General features: G+C 37.2%; 1 protein-coding gene and 1 long non-coding RNA gene across 5 annotated transcripts in view; both read right to left on the bottom strand.

The window, feature by feature from the left end:
* Window positions 1-22,802, bottom strand: part of kif6 (kinesin family member 6) — a 210,390-nt gene that overhangs the window by 153,437 nt on the left and 34,151 nt on the right. For 2 of the 4 annotated variants that reach the window (XM_008125901.3, XM_062973564.1), the window contains exons 7-8: window positions 3,940-4,146; window positions 1,650-1,793 (exon numbers count right to left, since the gene is read on the bottom strand). In XM_008125901.3, coding sequence (XP_008124108.2) covers window positions 1,650-1,793; window positions 3,940-4,146 — 351 coding nt within the window. The remainder of the gene's footprint in view (window positions 1-1,649; window positions 1,794-3,939; window positions 4,147-22,802) is intronic. The other 2 variants (XM_062973572.1, XM_062973579.1) reach the window with 1 other exon arrangement.
* Window positions 17,377-22,485, bottom strand: LOC134297056 (uncharacterized). The gene is made up of 2 exons (XR_010003788.1): window positions 20,800-22,485; window positions 17,377-18,906 (listed from the first exon to the last, which is right to left on the bottom strand). It is a non-coding gene; the product is annotated as an uncharacterized LOC134297056 (long non-coding RNA).

Raw genomic sequence — 22,802 nt, 5'->3', positions numbered from 1 at the left:
ATATGGGGACAGAATAATTAAGAACCAAGACCAAGAATTAATGATGATAATGTTTAGAGCCGCACACGCAGTAATAGCGTGGAGGGTGGAAGGATAAAAAGAAATGGACACTTGAAAAATGGTATGAATATATGTGGGATCAAATACAACTGGATATTATGGACATTATAAGAAACAAAAAAAATCGTCAGACAAACAGAAGAAAATTAAAGAAATATGGACTCCATTTAGCAGATGGCTACAGATTGTTAAACCATATGACAAAAGCTGGAAGAAAAAATTGGAAAGAATGGAAAGAAGGCTCATGTAACAAGAAAAAAAGGTTCAAATTGTCAACAGGGAAGGGGGTGGGGTGGATGTGGGGAGGGAGAAGGGAATGGAAAAGGAAAATGTATTGTAACTATGATTATGTATTATAAAATAATAATGATTAATAAAAAATTCCCTTTGGGGAGAAAAAACAACAACAAATATGTACGGCACTTTATCACTGTTCCTCACTCTATATGTTTTAGCACTTTAATGGAACTGTTCCCTTGTTCTTTCCCTATTTGCACTGATTTTATCTATGGATCTTTCAGAGCTCTTGCACTAGTCACCCTCTGCTCTATGTAGCAATCAATGCTCAGGCATTTAAAGAAGTGTTATGTTATGTTGTTTATACCTTTGTGATATTATTTTAAATTACTGTTTTAATTACTGTTGCATGTGGTGGAGGCTCCTTCTTTGGAGGCTTTTAAGCAGAGGCTGGATGGCCATCTGTCGGGGGGTGCTTTGAATGCGATTTCCTGTTTCTTAGCAGGGGGTTGGACTGGATGGCCCATGAGGTCTCTTCCAACTCTACTATTCTATGATTCTATTATTCTAATGCTATGTTGTTGTTTTTGGGCTAGTCCCTGTGTAAGCCGCCCCGACTCCCTTCAGGGAGATGGAGGCGGGATACAAGAATAAAGTTGTTGTTGTTATTATTATTATTTTTGTTGTTCTTGTTCCCTTTATGTTGTCCACAACATTTAGTTTTCAACATCATTACATGCTTTTTTCCCTCAGTTCCACATTGATATCTACCAGTTGGAGCATGAAAAAATAACATAAGATGCAATGCATTTAAGAAATTAAATATTTTATGTGCCTTCAAGTCACTCATTGACTTGTAGTGATGCCAAGTTCTTAGGCAAAGAATACTCAGAGGTTATTTGGCCAGTGACTTCCTCTGAATTGTAGCCTACCACACCTGGTGTTCACTGATGGTCTTCCACACAATTAAAAAACAGGGTTGACGTGTTTATTGCATCTAGGTTTTTTCCTTATCTAGGGCAAGCAATCTGGTGTCCCACAAATGTTGTGACTAGCAGTTTCCATAATTACTGTCAATAATATTTATGGGCATTTAATTGAAACCACATGATAGGTAAGCCACCAATTATATTCAATGATGATGTGAAATAAATTTGATATGTATTTGAACAGAAGTCTTTGTATTTATGTATGTATGTATAGTCCACCTCTTAATATATGATCACTGGAATTTGTGGGTAAAATTGTATAAGGAAAGTATATAAAAGGAAAGTATACAGAGTCAAATTCAGTAGATAAATTGCAAATATTAAATCTTAGTAAAGATGATCATTAAAAATCAGACAACATACATCTATGTTCCTTTTTTCTATTGAAAGTGTGGCAATCATTATGGTCATGCAGTTCCCTCCTAGGCTGTCTCTTAGTACCGAGGTCATCATAGAGTTTCTATATGGAATATGAGATCTGTTTTTCTCTGACAAAGCAATTATTACCTGAAATAAGAATAACAATGGGAAATCATTATTAGATGATCATTATTATTTGCTCATTACTATTTTGACAATGTTTTTAATAGTGGGGAACCTACTTTAAAATTGAGCAAGTTTGTTTACTGTAATAGTGTTCATGTTGATGTGTTTGTGTAACTCTTGTCCCTATATGTCTAAGATGTATTTAGGGTGATGAATCCTGACTCGGGATAAAAGTGGGATAGAAATAAATAAATAAATAAATAAATAAATAAAGCATTTCTGGGAGTTGTAGGTCAAAACACCTGGGGACCCACAGGTTTAGAATCACTGCTTTAGATTAATCCCATTTATTCAAAAGTTCTACTTAGTTGAGAGTAACATTTGGATTTAGGTCTTGATCCTTAGGCCTATTTTTAATGAGCTTCCACTTTTTTTTGCCTTCATATAGCATTTCACATCTTCCAGGTACTAAATGTATTTCTAAGACTGGTAAAATCATTAGTACTGGGGATGTTTACTCAATATATGATCAATCCAAGAGCAACAAGTTAGCTGCATAAAACATAATAAACTATTTGCAAAGTTTTCTCACTTACAATGAATCTAAATATAGTCCTTTACAGTCTCATATGCCAAAGTTGAGAGTGTGTGACTAATAATTATTTAACAAAGCACTTTGTAAATTTCTCCTTCCTCTTTACTGTTTTCATGCTCTAATATGTACCTTGTGGGCTAAAACATACCCAGTTCTTGTGGCTTATAAATGCTTTAAAGATGCCTTTCAGAAAATCACTGTGTTCATGAGCATTCCAAAATCAACAAAAGCCTACCATTATTCTTTATGTTTACTGGGCTATGAAGACAATACACCACATTGAAACTTGAGGAAAAAAATCTGTCCTCTGGCAGGTGTGCTGTTTTCTTTTCTTTTAAAATGGAAAAATGATGAATGTTTTCAAACTCTATTAAAACAGCAGCAACAAATATGAGTAGTAATAATTTACTCAATGGCTTATTAAGACAACTCTGCTATTTTTCAAGCTAGAGATTTTATTTTTTAGGACAAAAATGAAATACAATGATGGGAAAGTAAATATATAAAACATGTTAAATATTCAGGTGGATATATCTCCATATTGGCCTTCCTCCAGGGGCAAACCAAGAATGGGCAACTTAGAAGTCCCTGAACAGACTCAGAAGTGGAGTTGGCACATCAAAAGACAACCTGGCAAAATAGCACTATTTAGAAGAATTCTCCACCTTGTGTGACTGTGAAGCAAAACAAACAACTCAGCATCTGTATGCTTGCCCACTATGTCCTGTCTCATGCACAGAGGAAGAACTGTTTAAAGCTACAGACAATGCAGTTGCTGTTGCCCATTTTGGTCTAAAATTATTTAGCTGCTTGTTTCTCCCTTTATTTTATCATTTTTTATACTAATTTATTTATGCAATGTTTTTGACATGAAATAAAATCTCCATATTGTCTGTAAAATGTTTCTGATATACATAGTTGAAATTTATCTACCATTTAATACAAAAGAACGGCAAATTGCATAACAACAACAACAACAACGATGATGCTTTATTTATATTTCGCTCCCTCTCCCCGAAGGGACTCGGAGCAGCTTACAACTTTAATGTTATAAAGAATATATAAATTTCAGGATTTCAAAAGAAGTAGACTGGACTTGTTTAGTCTGTTCTGAAGGTTTGCAGAAAACATCTAACATCCTATTAAACTAGCACTACAAATCTGTTAATTAAAATCTACCCCATATGTTATCATGGGGTTGGTATGAGGCCACTGTATTACAACTGTACATGGAAGAGTTCCAATCAAATTCTTGGGGGCTTAAGATTTTTCATAAAATACATCTGCTTTCCTTTGGTCATGGAACAAGATTACAATATTTCAACAGCTGTTTTTAAAATTGTCTCTAAATAGGAAATTCTTTTAAAAGGTACACTGTCTGTCATAAAATGGCATAAGGGAAATTACATCCATCATATTGTTGCTTCAAAGAAACCACAATGAGGCACATCACATTCCTTCTCTTAATCAAAATTCAGTATCCCTGACAGCAAGTACAGCGGAACACGAGTTTTCTAAAAGCAAATTACTTCTCCAAGTTACTATTAAAATAAAGATTTGGGTCAAATTTACCTGTTCCAAGTAATGTAATGACAGATTGATATACTTGGCCTCTGTCAGTAGCTGGCCTCCAACTCCAGTCTTCCCAACGCGCTCAGAACCAGCCAAGTCCACTAAATGCAGTTTGGAGCGTCGAATGGTTGCAGAACCTGGTTCTTTGCTTGAGATATGAATGGTGAAAATGCAATGTGAACGTGTAGAAGCTTGATTCATTGGAGTCTGTGAGGGAAAGAATGCCATATAATTCACACAACAGGAATTGCAAATATCCAAAGACCTGTTACCTGATGTCCAAATGTTCTTTCTCAGTCACTCAGCTTTGGTAGATCCAATAGCCACAGCGCTACCAGGACAGAGAAAAGCCTTACTACAGTTAGTAATAGTTTAGTTTTGCTTCCCTCCCCACTTCATCCCTTCTACCCTATTTTTTTATATTTTAGATCACTAGCCCATAGAAATAAATTCCTCGTTTAAATCCTTGTATGTGGTTAAAATTGCTTGGCATGAATGCATATGTGTTAATTATAGGATATATTTTATTTTCAAAATGTGGAACGATGTTCTTATTTATCTTTATACATTCTCTGGGTTAGGCAATTACTATTACCAGATTACAAGGTCTGGTATCTATTTATACAACTATTATTACCTCTCTTCAAAACATATTCACTTCTTTCAATGACCTATCCTTTCTAATAATCAAAAACAAAAGTTACAAGATTATTTGCTTTTTCCCCCACATAAGGTTTATAAGGGGGCTTTCACTCATTGAGAAATGTCCCTAATAGCCTTTCTTTAACCAAATGAGACATTTTTGCTAAATCTCTGTTTCAACAAGCATTCCTCTACAGTGTGAATTGTTCCATCTTTGTGCATAGAACAGTATTCCATTATATTCCATTATTCTTTTCCCATTGTACATGTCCCAAAACAAAATGTTCCAGTTTTAATTGAATCATCACATCTTCAAAATAATCAGCATTAATATGTATATCTGAATCCCATTTTTTTGGCTTTTCACATGTCCAGTACAAATGATAAAATGTCCCTTCATGATGTTCACATTTCATAAAAATATCAGATACACTTTTATACATTTTAGGTAATTTCTTTGGGGTCATATATCAATGATAAATCATGTAACACAATGTAACACAATCCCTTTGACAACATATCTTTCCATTAGTCCATTGCATGTTATAATAAAATATGTTAGCCCATTTTTATCATACAATCTTTAATTTGTTCTTCTATTTCAAATTTCTACAAAGATTAATGCATTTTGGCAATTACATGTTCATCTTTAGGAAAGATCTAAAAACATGGCTCTTCCGATGTGCTTTCGGAGAGTAACTGTTACACACTTTTTTGTTACTCCCCCCATCATCTATCCTCCAGACTGTTTGCTATTTTATGTCTCTGCTCCCCGTGGTTTTATTCTTATCTTTTTCTCACCCCAGGTTTTAACTGAGTGTTCATGTTATATTGCTTTTTTGATTTTGTGTTGTACTGTACATGATTATTTTTGTATTGTTGTAATTGTATTATGATATGTTGTTTTTATATTTTGCTATATTGTATTCTTCCGGGCATGGCCCCATGTAAGCCGCCCCGAGTCCCCGTTGGGGAGATGGTGGCGGGGTATAAATAAAGTATTATTATTATTATTATTATTATTATTATTATTATTATTATTATTACCTGGTGCAAAGTTGCATTTTAAAATTCTTAACTATTTTGTTCAAAACCACAGCTGTTTTCATCCATTTTAAAAAATGTCAAAACTTAAATAATTATATGTTACAATATCACTGTAAACTGTATCCCTCTGTTACTAATTGTTTTTTTAATTTCATCTAATTTCCCACTGACAAATCTCCAGAACACAAAGTTATTTTGGGTGGGGTACAGCCTAGATTTATATCTATTCCATACTCTCAGTAAGGTAGGTCTCACAAAAGGATTATTAAAATCTACATTAACTTTGACTTTATCATATCATAAATATTCAAGGCATTGAAACCTATCCTTTGTGAGGATTTTAAAGCTTGAATCATGTTATTGTGCAAAATATGATCAAGAAAACAAATGCAATGCAATATTACAATTTTGAAGTAAAACAGCATAGACAGTAGGGCTGTGTAAATACTTGTTTGGTGTATCTATTTTGTAAGATTCGTACATACGATGTGATATTAAGAAATGTGAAGCGTGTCCACTCAAAAAACTTACGAATCAAAACACTCACCTATGACTTTTCATTAAAATTTAGTAAACCTCGTAAGTCACCCAGTGAGTTTCATTTTCAGCACAAGCAGCAATCTGTACTAATGGTTCAAAACTGAAGAGGCCGTTCCTCTTTAAATTAAGGAGACCCAGGTTGCATTTCGCCATTGGGAGAGCAAGTGAGCTGGGAGGGAGATTGAGAATTTTGAGAAATGTAGTTTGGAAGGTGAGGATCCATGTGGCAGACAATTCAAAAGGCCCTGCCCTAAGCTACATTTCCCAGAATTCTGCACAGAAAGCCCCATTGAGGTATGGTTGAGCTACTGTCAATCCATAGCAGCAGCCAGCAACACAGTTTGAGTTTAGAGTTCCAATAAATTATTAAATCTACAAAGAGGACGGATAATAAATCTGTGCTAGACTGGGAGTAAAATCTCTAAGTTGAAGTATGTGTTGTGTGTCACATAAAGACAAGCTCTACGTGGGGCTGCCTTTGAAGACGGCTCGGAAGCTCCAACTAGTACAACAGGCAGCAGCCAGACTAATAACAGGAGTGGCTTACAGGGAGCGTACTACTCCCATGTTGAGTCAGCTCCACTGGCTGCTGATATGCTACCGAGCCCAATTCAAAGTGCTGGTTTTGACCTACAAAGCCCTAAATGGTTCTGGACCATCTTACCTGTCTGAACGTATCTCCCCCTATGAGCCTTCTAGAACTCTTAGATCATCGGGGGAGGCCCTGCTCTCGGTCCCACCAGCCTCGCAGGTAAGGCTGGTGGGAACAAGGGACAGGGCCTTCTCGGTGGTGGCTCCTCGGCTATGAAACACCCTCCCCAGCAACATAAGGCAGATACCAACTCTCCTAGGCTTCAGGAAAGCCTTAAAGACATGGTTGTGCATGCAAGCTTTTAATGAATGAGAACATGGACTTTACATGACCTGTACGAAGACTTGAGGATTCTGGATGAATGGATTTTAATCTTGTACATTCTTAAAAATTTATATAATGTGACTTTATTTTGTAATGGTATCTGTTTTAAATGAACTGTTGTTTTGTAGATTGTTTTATATGAATTATTGTTTTTACATTGTTTTTAGGCATTGAATTTTTGCCTATTTACTGTAACCCGTTTTGAGTCTCCTCGGAGAGAAAGGTGGGGTAAAAGTGATGTAAATAAATAAATAAATAAATAATTCAAGGAAATAGCTATTGTGACTTTCAAAAAATTGGGGGCAAAACTTTAAAAAATCCCCAAAAATCAGTAGATGTGTGAATCTTTCTGAAACTTAGGGGAAATGACGCCCTGGTTATTTTGTGTCATTGTAGACAAAATCAAGGAGATAGATCTTGTAGGTTGTTTGTAAAAAGTTGAAAAATTCCCTGAAAATCAGTGGATGACTGAAATGTTTTGAAACTGGGGGGTGGGGGGTGTAACAGTGGTAAAAATGTTCTGCAAATTTCACCCTGAAAGCTCTAACAATGAGGGACAAAGGAGCCCCTAAAATGTCCCGATTGGCACAATTACTTAAAGAAAAAGTAACAACAAATTTGTTATATCATTAAATATGGTTATAGACCCCTTACAATATTTTAGAAACACTTTAGAAATCGTTTGCTACCCCCCATAGTTTAGTAATTAGTACTGAAACATTTTTTTCATTGATTGCACAGGCCTAATAGACAGATTTGCAAATTTCAAATAGCAAAAACAAAATAAACAATAACAAAAAATAACATTGATATCTTAGTGTGAATTGGAAAAGGGGAAACTCATTCTACATCTTAGTAAGTTAAGATTGACAGATAACACACATTATTATGCAGAATAGCTGGTTAAGGTGTTACAGATTACTGTCCAGTGTTGAAACTTTATTATAGGCATATTGTTCCTTCATGCTGCCCTTCCAAGTCTTAACCTTCTTCTGATTTCTTGACCACAGTCTCAGAGCCGGTCCAACAATGAGGCGAATTAAGCAGTCGCTTCGGGCGCAAAACATACGGGATGTGACGCCCCTGGCTGCGAGAGCACTGGAAACCAATACACCGAGGCCAATAAACAGTCTAATATCTTTATTAAGGAATTAAGAAATTAAAACGAAAACAAGTAGAAAATATAGTCCATCAATAGACCTTTCAGGAAAGATCAAATATAGTCCAGTAGTATTTTGTCCAATATATAATATTAGAGTTTAAAGCTTGTAATCCAAGACCGAAACGCACTCAAACTTCCAAGCAGTTTGAGTGGGGAAAACGTCCAAGACTTTCACTAGAGTTCAAAACAAGTCCAAAGGCAAGGAATTGGAACAAGGCTGGATACACGGCACGACAAGACAAGACAAGACTGGATTCGCGGCAAGACAAATCATGGAACACGGCTTGGCAAGGCACGGCAAGGCTGGAAGGCAGTGGACTTAAACACAGTCCACACTTGGCTGGAAGCGAAGTTAATCCTCCAAACTGACATGCTGACATGCAGAACTTTTAAGGAACTTCGAATCTCTTCACAGAGCAGGTGTCCAAATGCTCCTTTCCCAAGGGAAAAGAGCTAAAACAACATCTTCACCAGATGCGATCCTCCCCGAGAGTTCTCAGGGGAAAATAGGTTAATCAGCAGATTCCCTTGCTGCTAATCGCGCACTTCGTCTTTGTCCAGCTTTCTCCTGTCTGTTCGTTTGTACAAACATTCTCCTATCAAAGGGAGAACTGGGAAGAGTAGCCTCCGTTCCAAGGTCCTTTTTAATGAGCACTGAACTGGAATTGTCAATAGGGAACATCTGGAACGGGTCAGAGTCTTGCTGAATTGGCACTAAACCTGTTTCCTCATTGCTGTTGTCCACAATGGAGTCAGGTTCACGGCCCAAGGGTCCATGGGACATCACACGGGGGTGCAGTCAAGACTGCTTTTTTGTTGATTTGTTGTAAAACATGATGTTTTGGTGCTTAATTTGTAAAATCTTAATGTAATTTGATGTTTAATAGGCTTTTCCTTAATCCCTCCTTATTATCCAACATTTTCGCTTATCCAACGCTTTTATTTTTCAGTGATTGGTTGGGGGGGGGGCGCCAAAATTCTGTTCGCCTACACTTGAAAAATACCTAGGGCCGGCTCTGCAGTCTCCATTCTGATTAACAACTGAACCAAGATAAAGGAAATACATCACTATTTCAATATCTTCATTACCTACCTTAAAGTTATATAAATCTTTTGTAGTTATTAGTTATTAATGTAATTCATCTTCTTAACATTCAACTGTAGCCCATCTATTGCACTTTCTTTACTTTCAATAGTAATTCTTCCAAGTATTGGCTATTTTCTGCAATTAATATGGGGGTTACCAGTATAAATCAAACTCTTTATGCTCCTCCCCACAACTGTCACTTCTGCTTCTTCAAATCCTTCTTTCTGTATGATTCAATCTTCATATAAATTCAACAGATGGGATGATATGAAAATATGTCTGACCCCTAAGCAATAAGGAATCATTCTGCTTCTCCATATTATGTCTTGGCCTCTTCTCCAGCAAATAGCATAATCAATAAACTATATTTTTTCCCGATCTACACAATCAAAGGGCATTGTTATAATTTATAAAGCATAGATTTTTAAAAAAATTTCTGAACTAAGTACATATCCTGGCCTAAAACAAATGTTAATTATATCTAGAGAAAACCTACCAAAATGAATACCACTTTTTAGTTGCAAGCACCCTACATTCCATTTATTTCAGTAAGCCTATTTTAGTTAGAACTAATGTATAATCAAATTGATCTAGAAATCAGTGTGACAGTCCTAAAACTCTCTATATTATTTTGATAACACTCAGGCTTTTCCATCATATGTTATTTATTCAATAAATAATATGTGGGTGCAGAATCCGTGGATATGGAGAATAGACTATGTAAGCCAATAAAAATGTAAACTGCTAATGGGATGCAATAAGGAAACACTAGCTTTGCTTGATTTTATTAAAAGTTTTCAAGATCTATTTTTCTTAAGTCATTTAAAAAGAAGGCAGATGAATGGGTCAAGTTCAGAACACTGTAAATAAATGACAAATAACTTTTAAATAAAGAAATTTAGAACATCTTAAGTTACAAACCACCAATGATTCATGTTATCAGAACAGCATAACATGCTATTAACATGCCTTATGATATAGAATTTATATAGACTGCTTTACTTTCTGGCATGTCAGCTATTTCTACTTCTTTCCTCTCATAATAATGCATAATTAGTAACTGCATAGTTTTAAAACTATGACATGCCCTGTAGCTTTGAGCAATCTTTAATATCACATCAGTTTCTGGTTAGAAAATTGTTGCAGAGCTATATCAAAATTATATTCCTGTACATTTCTAGTACTGTGGCATTATGAAAACTACACAGCTTTGCCAGTTTGGGGAGGGGGGTGTCAGGGGGAGATAGATACCAGATTCAAATGTTTGTGATGACAGAATAACTAAAAGTAATAACACACTTCCATTCACGGCTACGGGAAATGTGGATCACCAACATTAAACCTGGGAGGACTAGTAAATTATGCTGCCCCTTTTAATAAAGTATTTCTACAAATATATGTCAAATGTACTTAACAATCATTTCCAACATAACTTTTTTAAAAAAAACAAAAACCCTGTACATTCAAATATCAAATGACAACAAATTAAAATTACCTCTGCACATTTTTTCACAGTATCTCTACCTCTATTTTTATTCTGGACCAATGGATCCATTGACTCAAACAAGGAGTTATCTCCATGTCTCAGGTGAAATCTCAGGCTTGGGATAGTCTTGGCCTGACAGTCACAGCCATGCTGAGTGGGAGATTTTAGGAGCTGTATTTTTTTACACAACTTTTCCGGTCTCAAGCTGCTAATGGCACAAGGATTCACACAGAACTCTTTTTAGTCTTGCTACCTGTGATCAGCAGCTGCCAACACTGGCGGCCTGTCTTTTCCAGTCACCTGGCTCGGGCTGTGGCACAGGCTGGAGAGCAAGCCAGCTGTAACCAGCTGCAATGAATCACTCTGACCAAGAAGTCATGAGTTCGAGGCCCGCTCGGAGCCTATGTTTGTCTTGTCTTTGTTCTATGTTAAAAGGCATTGAATGTTTGCCTATATGTGTTATGTGATCCACCCTGAGTCCCCTTCGGGGTGAGAAGGGCGGAATATAAATGCTGTAAATAAATAAAATAAATAAATGCCGGCCTCCCTCCCGAGCAGAGGAAGTAGATCAAAGGTTGTGGCATCAATGGAAAAGAAGCAGGAGCTGCTGTGGCTGGGGAAAAGGCATGATGTCATTACACAGGAGGGAAGCTATGGCTGCCACCCAGCCACTGGATGCCAGGTATTGTTAGCTAATGGCCTACCAGGAGGGTGGAGTGGGGGGTAGTGCTCCCAAGTTCCACATGCTGCAACATCTCAAAGACAACACAGTTTTCTTTCTGCTGTGTGTAAATACACTCCCGAGTAAGCATCAAAGCCTTTGTTGAGGAGACAAACTAAAAGGCAGCAGCAGTAGTGGAGGGTGATATTGGCAGAAGATCTCTCAGACCACAACAGTGGAGCCTTGACTCTAGTGAATGAGGCAATTGGGTTAAAGCCAAAAGAACAGGTAACTGTTGACACTGCTGAGAGATTAAATAAATTTCCAAAACTGCACAACACATATTATAGAAACATGGAATCTGAGAAGCATGAATCAAGGGAAGTCAGACCTAGTAAAACAAGAAATCTATATATATATATATATATATATATATATATATATATATATATATATAATGTAATGTATGTAATTCCCTATGGGGTAAACAACAAAACCACTGAACCAATCATGCCAAATTTGGCCACAAAAGTCATAGTCATCCAATCTATGTTTTTCAATAAAAAACCCTAGAAAAATAAAGTCCAAATTAAAGAGGACGAGGAAGAGCAGTTCTCCCCCTGGCGCCAGTCAGAAAGGTAGGCCCCACTCCCTTTGCGCCCCACCTACTTCATGTCCTAGCAACCTCCCCCCCCCAACCATAATGGCGCCTGAAGGACAAGCAGGGTTCACTTAGGCCTCTCCCACACTGCCTATAAAAAACAGATTATCTGATTTGAACAGAATTATATGGAAGTGTAGACTCAAGGCCCTTCCACACAGCAATATAACCCAGAATGCCAAAGCACATAATCCACACTATTTGCTTTGAACTGGATTATCTTGAGTCTACACTGCCATATAATCCAGTTCAATGTGGATTTTATACAATTGTGTAGAAGAGGCCTCATATAATCCAGTTCAAAGCAAATAATATACGATTATAAATATAATATATAATAATTACTGTGGTATAATAAAATAGAACAATATCATCTCTAAAATCAGGACAGTAAATAAAAAACAAATCTGAAAATGGGAATTCCAGACAGAAAACAATGAGGGCCAGCTAACACCTCCCAACAAAGGATTCTCCCAGGGAGGAAGCTAAGGAGAGAGAGAAGTAGTGTGTATTATCAGAGTCATTGTTATTACTATTATTATTATTGATATTATTATTATTTCTGTGTTGCTGTGAACCATGAAAATGAACACAGTCTGGCTCCAAGTATTAAAAACCCTCTAAAATCAGAACAGTAAATAAAGAACAACACTCTGAAAATGGGAATTTCAGACATGAAACAATCAGAACCAGGTAACACCCCCCAACAAAAAATTCCCCCAGGGAGGGAGCAGCCAGGCTTTGAAGCTGAAAGACCATTACATGCTAATCATTTTGGCTAATTGTAGCATTCATACTTGCCTCCAACAGACAAAGAAAGGAACTACCACAAATGCTGTATATTCACAAGCTTTAGGAAATAACATATACTGACTACCACCAATTCCTCAATACTTTATTTCCCATACCACCACACTGTGCCACAGCAATGCATGGCCGGGCATGGCTAGTAAAATATATAATCATTGGAATAGCAAAAGTGAGCGAAAGTAATCAAGAATGGAACATTTTGAGTCAGAAAATTGCACACCGTAAATTAAAGTCTAAGAAGAAATGGGGTGTCACCTATGGTAAGGTGAGAAGCAGCAAAAGCAATCAAAGGATATAAATGATATAAAGCAAAAACTGATGAAAGTATCATAATCCAAGTGTATGCATCAATAACAGAAATAAAAATACAGCAAAACCCTGCTGATCCGAGCCCCGCTGATCCGAGCCTCCGTGCCATCCGAGCGGGTGAACGGGGAGGGCTGCAAAGGCCCTCCCCGTTCACCCGCTTGCTGGCTGGCTCCTTCACCATGCTGGGCGCTGGAGGCCGAGGCACGGAACTGAGGCACGGGCAGGCAGGCGCTGGAGGCCGAGGCACGGATTCTTTGCGGCCCTCCCCATTCACCTGCTTGCTGGCTGGCTAGGTGCCCCATGCATGTTGCTAGGTAGATAGCAAGCTACCTAGCAACATGCACGGGGCACCTCCCAAGGGGCGAGCGCCCTGTGTGTGTTGCTAGGTAGCTTGCTATCAACCTAGCAACAATCAAGGGGCACTTAGCCAGCCAGCAAGCGGGTGAACAGGGAGGGCCAACAAAGACCCTCCCCATTCACCCACTCGCTGGCTGGCTCCTTCGTCACGCCGGGCGCCGGTGCTGCTGCCGGCGTGACGAAGGAGCCGAGGCACGGGCAGGCGGATGAACAGCGAGGGCCTTTGCGGCCCTCCCCCGTCACCCGCTCGCTGGCTGGCCCAAACGCCCACCGAAGGGAGAAGTTTCCTCTCCCTTCAGCGGGTGCTTGGACCCAGGGAGGTGCAAAGCGTGCCACTTCCCGCTTCCCTGGGTCTAAGCGCCTGCCAAAGGGAGGATACTTTTCCTTTTGGCGGGTGCCTGGGCCTGGTATAATCCTGGTAATCCGAGTTATCTGGGTTAACCGAGATGAGGTCCGCTCGTTTAACTCGGATAACAGGGATTCTAGTGTATAAGACCTGAGAGATTATATGTTGGAATTCTATAGGAAATTGATAATACACAAATAGTTCTACTTGTTAACCACTGGTGACTAAAATGTAAAAATAGGAATTGAAACAGAAGCACGAATTGGAAGAAAAATCAGCCCAGCATCAAGAAACTATGCAGAAGGTTGACTGACTGAATTATGTGAAGTCAACAGTTTGTTCATTGCAAACACATTTTTCCAGCACCCGAAAAAGCTAATGTATACATGGGCATCACCTCATGACCAATATAGAAATCAAATAGACTACATTACTTGGAAGCAGATGATGGAGAAGCTCCATTCTCCCTGCAAACATATGTCCATCAGACTATGTCATAGACCATGAACTACTAATTGTTATGGTTTGTGAAGAATCTAATGCAGGGGTCCCCAAACTAAGGCCCGGGGGCCGGATGCGGCCCTCCAAGGTCATTTACCTGGCCCCCGCCCTCATTTATAATATAATATTTTTATATCAGTTCTAATAATATAATATATTGTATATACATATGATATTGATAATAATATTATCATTTTATACAATATAATACTACTACTAATAATACCATATATTAATTATATGTTATATATTACATATAATATTACAGTATAGTGGTATAGTTCAATATAGTAATATATAATGCTAATATTGTGCTATGCTAATAATATAATATACTGTATGTACATACAGCTGCTCTGAGTTCCCTTCAGGGTGAGAAGGGTGGGATATAAATGTAGTAAATAAATATAGTAAATGAATACATAAATAATTTTGGACTTAAGCTCGCCCAAAGTCTGAAATGACTTGAAGACTCACAACAACAACAATCCTAATTAACCTGACTATCTCATTGGCCAGAAGCAGGCCCACACTTCCTATTGAAATCCTGATAGGTTTATGTTAAAATTATTTTCATTTTTAAATATTGTATTGTTCTTTCATTGTTATTGTTGTTGTTTTGCACTACAAATAAGATATGTGCAGTGTGCATAGGAATTTGTTCATTTCCCCCCCCAAATGATAATTTGGCCCCTCAACAGTCTGAAGGATTGCGGACCAGTCCTCTGCTTTAAAAGTTTGAGGACCCCTGATCTAATGCTTCAGAGGATGAGGAAGGGGATTTTGTGGGTTTTCCCAGAGCCACCTTCTATATGAGCAGGAGTACAATTTCATTTGTGAGGATAAGCAAGCACTTTGTGATCCATATGTGTGTTAGCAGTTTTGAGTCCAGGGGATTCAAAACGGGAGCTTATGGTATTGAGTAGAAACTACAAGAAATCTTGAGCCGAATTTACAGTTTTTAAAGTATTTTCACAACTTTAGAAAAAATCAATTTTTAGCTAAAATATGGTCTCCGGGATCCTCAATGATAGCTTTATGACCAGCAATTCTTCCCATTATTGCAAAGGATACATAATTCATTTGACTGACTCTTGATAGTTTGGTATTCAAGAGTCCTTAAACATTATCACACTCCACTTTTGTAAGCTCTGAGGTACTTGGATTTTTGACAAAAATGATGACATAAGGGCCTTTCAAGTAATTATAATGGCCTTTGTTCTATTTCTTTTGCTTTCTTCAAACTTCTGCCCATTCTTGCCTGCCCCCCAGTCACTACACAAGCTACAAATACCATATGCTGCCATCTCTTTAGCACAGGAATAGACCACAGCAATAATTGCAGGAGCAAATTTTATTTGTTTGTCTGCTTCAAGCAGTTATACCTTGCCCTTCAGCCAAAACATTTCCAGAGAGGTTTACAAATTGTTAATCTGACAGTTTCTTGCCTTCAGGCTTACAATATAAAAAAGGCAGGAAACACAAGGAAAGGGCCATGTTAATGAGGGAGTCAATAAATGCTGACTCCTGTGCTGTTCCTCAAAGGGAGTGGCATTAGGTATGAAAAGAGAGCCTCTCTCCAGCTGCTGGGATCAAGCACGGTGGCGACATCCACAGCTGTTCAGTTCTTGCCCCTGTGATGATACTGCGTGCTTTTTTTGGCAAAACAATCTCTTAAATATCACTTTACTGAATCTTCATTCACAGGAATTAAGACAGCAAGACCCAATAAAGCTACCGCTATTTATTCTATTAAGACAAACAGTGAGGAAAGTTGTACTACTTTTTTTGAAGCTTACAGGTTTCCTTCCAGGGAAAGAACCATAGCATGTCTACACAACCTGGCAAATTATTGAGACAAGGAAATGTCCAATGATGGATTTCCTAGTGGATTTCACATTCTTTATGCCACTCAGCCAACACAAATGAAATGGAGCTAAACGAAAGAGTGAGGTTACTACAGTGCTTTTAAATTAAGTATATTTTTTAACTGAAAAGAGCTTTGTGGCCTGTGCAGTTCTTTGCAGGATTTTATTTATCATCCAACTTTTAAAAGGTTGAAATAATGATTCATAGTATGCAATAGCTTCAGAAAGCACAAGTCTTGTTTAGTTAGGATGCTAGATCAAAGCAAGCATATAACCCAGTCTCCAACTCAGCATTAATTTTTTTCTTCAATGCAAACATAGCCTATTTTAATGAGAGAGGAAACGTTTCAGTACACGATTTTATTGCTCTAGTTCTCTCTTGCTTCATTTTGGAAAACAGTGCATAGACAGTAATTGTTCCGTCACTTGTGTTGGGGATTTGCTGCAGCAAAGAGCTTTGGCTGAATTTGCACAAAGTGATTTAGTGGGAAATAAAGATTTTAGATATTTAGAGATGATCATAGTGTCTTAAAGGTTTTAGTATGTTAGTTGCTTCCATTTGAATAATTTGTATTTGTATCCCCCTCGATGGATTATCACCTTGACGTGGTGAGGGCGCTTGCGTGTTCTAATGAACCTGGGGGCACAACCATGGGAGTCACACACTCCCAGGAGTGGCCACAGGGGAGGATCCAGACCAAGAACAATCAGAAGACCCAAAGACTTCAACGGTGGAGCAGGCGGAGGATAACATGGTACATGTTACAACGGCTGTGAAGGCAGAAGAAGGCTGCAACAGACTGAGAAGCCACTCTCGTTGTGTTAATCACACTACTGCTGGGACCTCACTCTGTGAAGATTGTGTGCACTGACCTCCACACATTAAAAAAAAATCACGCACAGGCGTCTTCCAAGAAATGGAGGATTATCATCCTTGAACTATGAGGGATCGCCTAAGTAAGTAAGTAAGTAATTTGTATTCAGCATGAGTATACCCAAACATGAGGACAAGCATGGTGCCATGGTTTGAGCACTGAGATACACTTTTCACTTTTAAACTCATGAGAAAAAGGTTTATTTTAATAGCTATATACAATTCTATTTTTCATGTGAACAAATTACAATACAGTGTTTATTTACATCATGCCTAGAACAGCTATCCAACATATAATACAGATAATAATACATATAAGTTTCACAAAAAAGTAACTACTGAAAATAAATGATTAACAGGGTAAGCATGTTGCCATTGTACAGTCTTTGAAATATGTTTTTCTTGAACAAAGCTTTTAGCCAAAGATAACCTTTTCCCAGCCTGTTGATGATTATAAAACATAATCAGTTTTTTATTTATAATTATGACTTCAGAAGCATTAATTAACATGCAATTCTTATTTCAAACTTGAAGAAAGATGTGCTGTAGACTGAGGTTTTGAGACTACTTCTGGATCTAAAAACATGTAACTCTCTTAATAACTTTTCCTGAAAATGTTGGCTCTGCTGAAAGTACCGGAACGTAAGCCATAAGAATTTGACTATGTACACCAGAACTAGAAACTATGTTTTGCAGATGTTTTTTCTGTTACTATAGTAGCTCCTGAATTTGTTTCTATCAGTGTGAAATTAGTAACAATATGACTGGTAAGACAAGCTGTTATACACTATTTTGTGAGGAAAAAAGTACATGTTAAAAATTAACGCAATGTTTTACTCTTCTGGATGATAACATAACTAAATATGGAGGGTTAATATTAATATACATACACTCTTTAAAAACCCTGGCCATGACACTTTACACAAGCCAAAGTAAGTGCTCCGAGTGTGCCAAACATTATTGCTTTCCAGGTGCCAGAAATCGGAAATCTTTTTGCCTTGAGTTTGAAATGCTGCCATTGAAAATGTTATTTTGTCATTCTGAAGACAGCTTGCACATTTCAGGTAAAAAGCTATTCTTTATGAAGAATGTTTCAGACTCTTTTAAGAATGCCCATTATTGAGGTTAGCAGATTTTTTCTAGTGTTTTGAATATGAATAACATGCCAAGAAAATATCTTACGGTCATACTTATAGCAGAAAATAAACTTGGTATGAATATGTTATCTTATTCTTATCCTTTTATTTTCTTGGCTTTATAACACAGCTTATCTATATGAACAGAATCATGAAATCTTTTCCTGTCTCCATATGGTGATACCCATACATAAACAACTGAATGAATGTGAGTTCACATTACCATTCAACCTGAATTCGATAAGCTTGAAATTATGGTAGTCTATATCATATTAGTTTATGAAACAAAATGCACTCAAATTTCCATACAGAAAAATTTCCATAAATCTCCAACAGCACTAGGATTTATTTTCATTTTGACATTTACTGGTATCTCCAAATAATTGGCCATTTAAAATAAAAAAGCTCATGCATTCAATCAAAGATCTGAATATTGCATTCATCCAGGCAATAAGATGTTTTAAAAGGCATATTTAATGACAGGAGGGAGCTGTTTGCTCCTTTCTCTTCAACAACTCTTCCTCCTTTGTCTTCAATGTAAAGGCTGCTTTAACTCGTACACCCCTGCTTCAAAGAAACAACAGGGAAATGCAAAGAGAGAATAACTAGATACATTTATGCATTTATTCATTTGTTAAAATATTTACTTCCTATCTTATATATTAAATACATTCGGGAAGGTAAAGGTAAAGATTTTCCCCTGACATTAAGTCTAGTCATGTCTGACTCTAGGGGTTGGTGCTCATCTTCATTTCTAAGGCAAAGAGCCAGCGTTGTCCATAGACGTCTCCAAGGTCATGTGGCCATCATGACTGCTTGGAGCGCCATTACCTTCCAGCCGGAATGGTTCCTATTGATCTACTCATGCTTTTGAACTGCTAGGTTGGCAGAAGCCGGAGCTAATAGCAGGAGCTCAGATTCGAACTGCCAACCTTTCTGTCAGTAAGTTCAGCAGCTTAGCTGGGGTTCTGTTAAATTAGGGAAAGAAACATGTAAATCAATACTAACAGATTAAACCAACAATAGATTACAACCTTTTAGGCACCTTAAAAAGGATTTTTTTTTAAAAAATATATCTATACATAGCATTTCAAGTAAACAAGGGAAGCCTGAAGGATTTAATAAATACCAGTGTTTTCATTTGAAATCTAAATGAAACCAGCACGGGCACTAATTGGGCCCCCAAAGAGAGGGCTTTCCACAACTGGGCTGCAAAAGGTGAGAAGGTCCTCTTTTATGTCCTCACACATTAATTTGCCTGCACTAGTGAGACATAGAGGAGTCCCACTGTAGGAATACTCAAACCTTGGGCTGGCACATAAAGGGAGAGGTGCTTACTTATGTATTAAGAGCCAAAACCATTAGAGCTTTAAATATATAACAACTAAGTGTAAGTAAGTACTCTCTACCAGGATATCAGAGTGTAGAACAAGACTGCGACTTCACAGAGGGGTGGATCCTCCACAGAATTGCCATGGATAATATGAGACCACACAGATAACTTAATGCCAGGAACATATTACTCCCTTGATCAAGATGCTCATGGGATGGAGATGCTCTCTCAGGATGTAGAAGCTGGGGGTGGGAGGGGGAATCCCACTTTCAGTCATGTTGAATGGATATGTATTCCAGTAATAAATAAAATTTCTAAATAACACCAATTAGTGTGTCCTAGAGCAGATGATCTCAGAACCAAACAGAAGGCAGTTACCCTGGACTGAGTGATGTTGTTCAAGACCAAGTATGAGGAAGTAAATATAGTTGAACCACTTAGAGGAATTGACCACAATTTTCTTTAAATTAACTTATATGTGAATGCAAAAGTGACAGAGATACAGTCATATTTCACTTTAAAAGAGAAAACTTAGCAACTTATAAAAAACAAAAAATCTCACCAAGAAGCTGGGGGGACTCCATAATAGTGAACATGGGCTAGAATTGTAACACAGGTGGGGAAAGATATTATAAGGTGGAAGAGATCACCAATATGGCTACAAAATAGTATGGAGAAAAAATATTACAGAAAGAAGTCTTTCTACAGAAACAGAAAGTCTCTACCTAATGCAATTAATATAAGTAAAAACAAAGAAAATGCAACAAGACCAACAGAAATGCAACAAACAATATTGGAGCATCACAACAAAAATAATTTAGATACATCAAAAACAAAAAATGGAGAACTACTGGATAGCAAAAAAGTTAAAGGAGTTCAAAAGAAGAAGAAAGAGAATGGGAAAAGACCAGCATATAAACCATACCACAAATAACCCATAACACAATTGCTGGATTCTGTTGCTCATTCTCCACCACTGATCATATCCTGACTTCCAAATCAGTTTTGACAAAACCCATCACCAAAGACTCTGGAGCATTTTAACAGTTATAACATAGGATCTTTTGTATGGATTAGAAACTAGAAGGGGAAGGAGAAAATTGTATTAAATTGTAAATTCTTACAATGGAGTGGAATCCCTGCAGGAACTGTATTGTGACCCATTCCTTTTTAACTGTTCTCATAAATGCGATCTTGGAATTGCGGTGGATAGCTCAATAAGTGTGTGGATGTTGTAAAAAGGGAGAAATTCAACGTTAGACAAAGTCAGAAACAGATTTTAAAATAAAATTCCCAGTTTCAGATTGCTCTTCTACAAATTTATGGTACAACCACGGGTAAAACACTGTATGAAGCAGAAGGGAATTCAAAAAATTTAAGAAACTAAACTAATTCTCCTCTGAGGAAGGTTTACACTTTCCATTAGCTGTGGGGTGGGTGCATGAGGGGCAAAAGAGCAATGGAAACAATGCAAGGCAGAAATACAATTATTCAGGATGTGGAGAAAGGGAATAGATCTCTCTTACAATGCTAGAATCCAGGCTTACTTACTGAAGGTGAATAGTGAAAGATTTTGGACCGGAAGAGAAAATATTTACTCACATAATTAAACAATGAGATTCATCACAAGAAAGAGTTATGGGTGTCAACATGCAAGACTTTGTAAGGAGAGTGGAGCAACTTGTGGAGAACAAGGGCTGTAACCCCACTCCCCTCCCCATACATACACACAATTTGATACACACACAATTTTGTACATTTTGAGCTAGTTCTTGCCTACAAAAATACAAGTATGAAAAGGCTCTTTTCCTTTTAAAATGCATGGAAAAGGTGCTAGATGCAGGAAGCTCTATGTGTGCAGTGGAACTCCTATGCCTCAAATGGATTATTGATCTGGGATATAATTAAATATACAGTTATTCATTTTAAGCATGAATTGTGCTAGTATTTCACTCTTTCCCTCTTTAATACAATCCACAAAAACATGTAATTATGGGAGGAAAAGAAATAAAAATCATTTCTAACTCTTAGTGTAACCAAATGCAAGCCAATATGACTGGAAGAAGCTTTAGCAGTGTCACAAGAAATGACTATTCCAATATTTTTATGTGTAATTCTTTTGGGACAAACTACCAGGATATTCCACATACAATGTGTGCACTTTTACTGAGAGGGTAAAGAAAGTATTATAAATATTTTTAATTCAGTGATCAAGTTCAACCATAATTAAAAACCCATTCACCTCATATAAATTCTGTATTCAGGTTTAGCCAAAATTAGATTAGAATACTTAGATGAATTTTATAGTCTCCCATTGAATACCTGGAAATGAATCAACTTTCTACAAATTAATTGTAATCTATATCCTTCTATCGAGAGCCTCTAAGCTCACATATCAAGAAATGTATCAGCATTTATAGACATTCAAACTATCAAATTCCAGAATTGGAAAGAATCTCTCAATTGTCCCAGATATTCAGATATGGTTAAAGGGCAGACCCAAGTAAGCTGGATCCTCAACCCTGAGAAAGACACGACATCTATCCTATACAATTCTGTAAAGAGGACAGAATCTGAAGAAAAGGCATAATCTAAGGTGTATTTATTTGCCAAATGCCGTCATCCTGCCAATACCAAGGCCTTGTCTGGAAAAATAGGTTAAATTCCTTTCCAATCTTTTCAGCCTTATTTCAATTATTGGGTTATATTCACAAATGGTACTAAACATGCAATCTTGAATAAAGCACCAAAATCTACTTAAATTAGAATCCATTGTAGCTCTACTGTATATTTCTTTCTCAATATATACAATTACAGTAGAGTCTCACTTATCCAACTCTCACTTATCCAACGTTCTGGATTATCCAACGCATTTTTGTAGTCAATGTTTTCAATATATCGTGATATTTTGGTGCTAAATTCGTAAATACAGTAATTACAACATGGCATTATTGTGTATTTAACTACTTTTTCTGTCAAATTTGTTGTATAACATGATGTTTTGGTGCTTAATTTGTAAAATCATAACCCAATTTAATGTTTAATAGGCTTTTTCTTAATCTCTCCTTATTATCCAACATATTCGCTTATCCAACATTCTGCTGGCCCGTTTACGTTGGATAAGTGA

This window comes from Anolis carolinensis, chromosome 1 (assembly GCF_035594765.1).
Source record: "Anolis carolinensis isolate JA03-04 chromosome 1, rAnoCar3.1.pri, whole genome shotgun sequence".
NCBI lineage: Eukaryota > Metazoa > Chordata > Lepidosauria > Squamata > Dactyloidae > Anolis > Anolis carolinensis.
The sequence above is the reverse complement of the archived record's forward strand: the minus strand, read 5'-3'. Positions and strand labels throughout refer to the sequence as shown.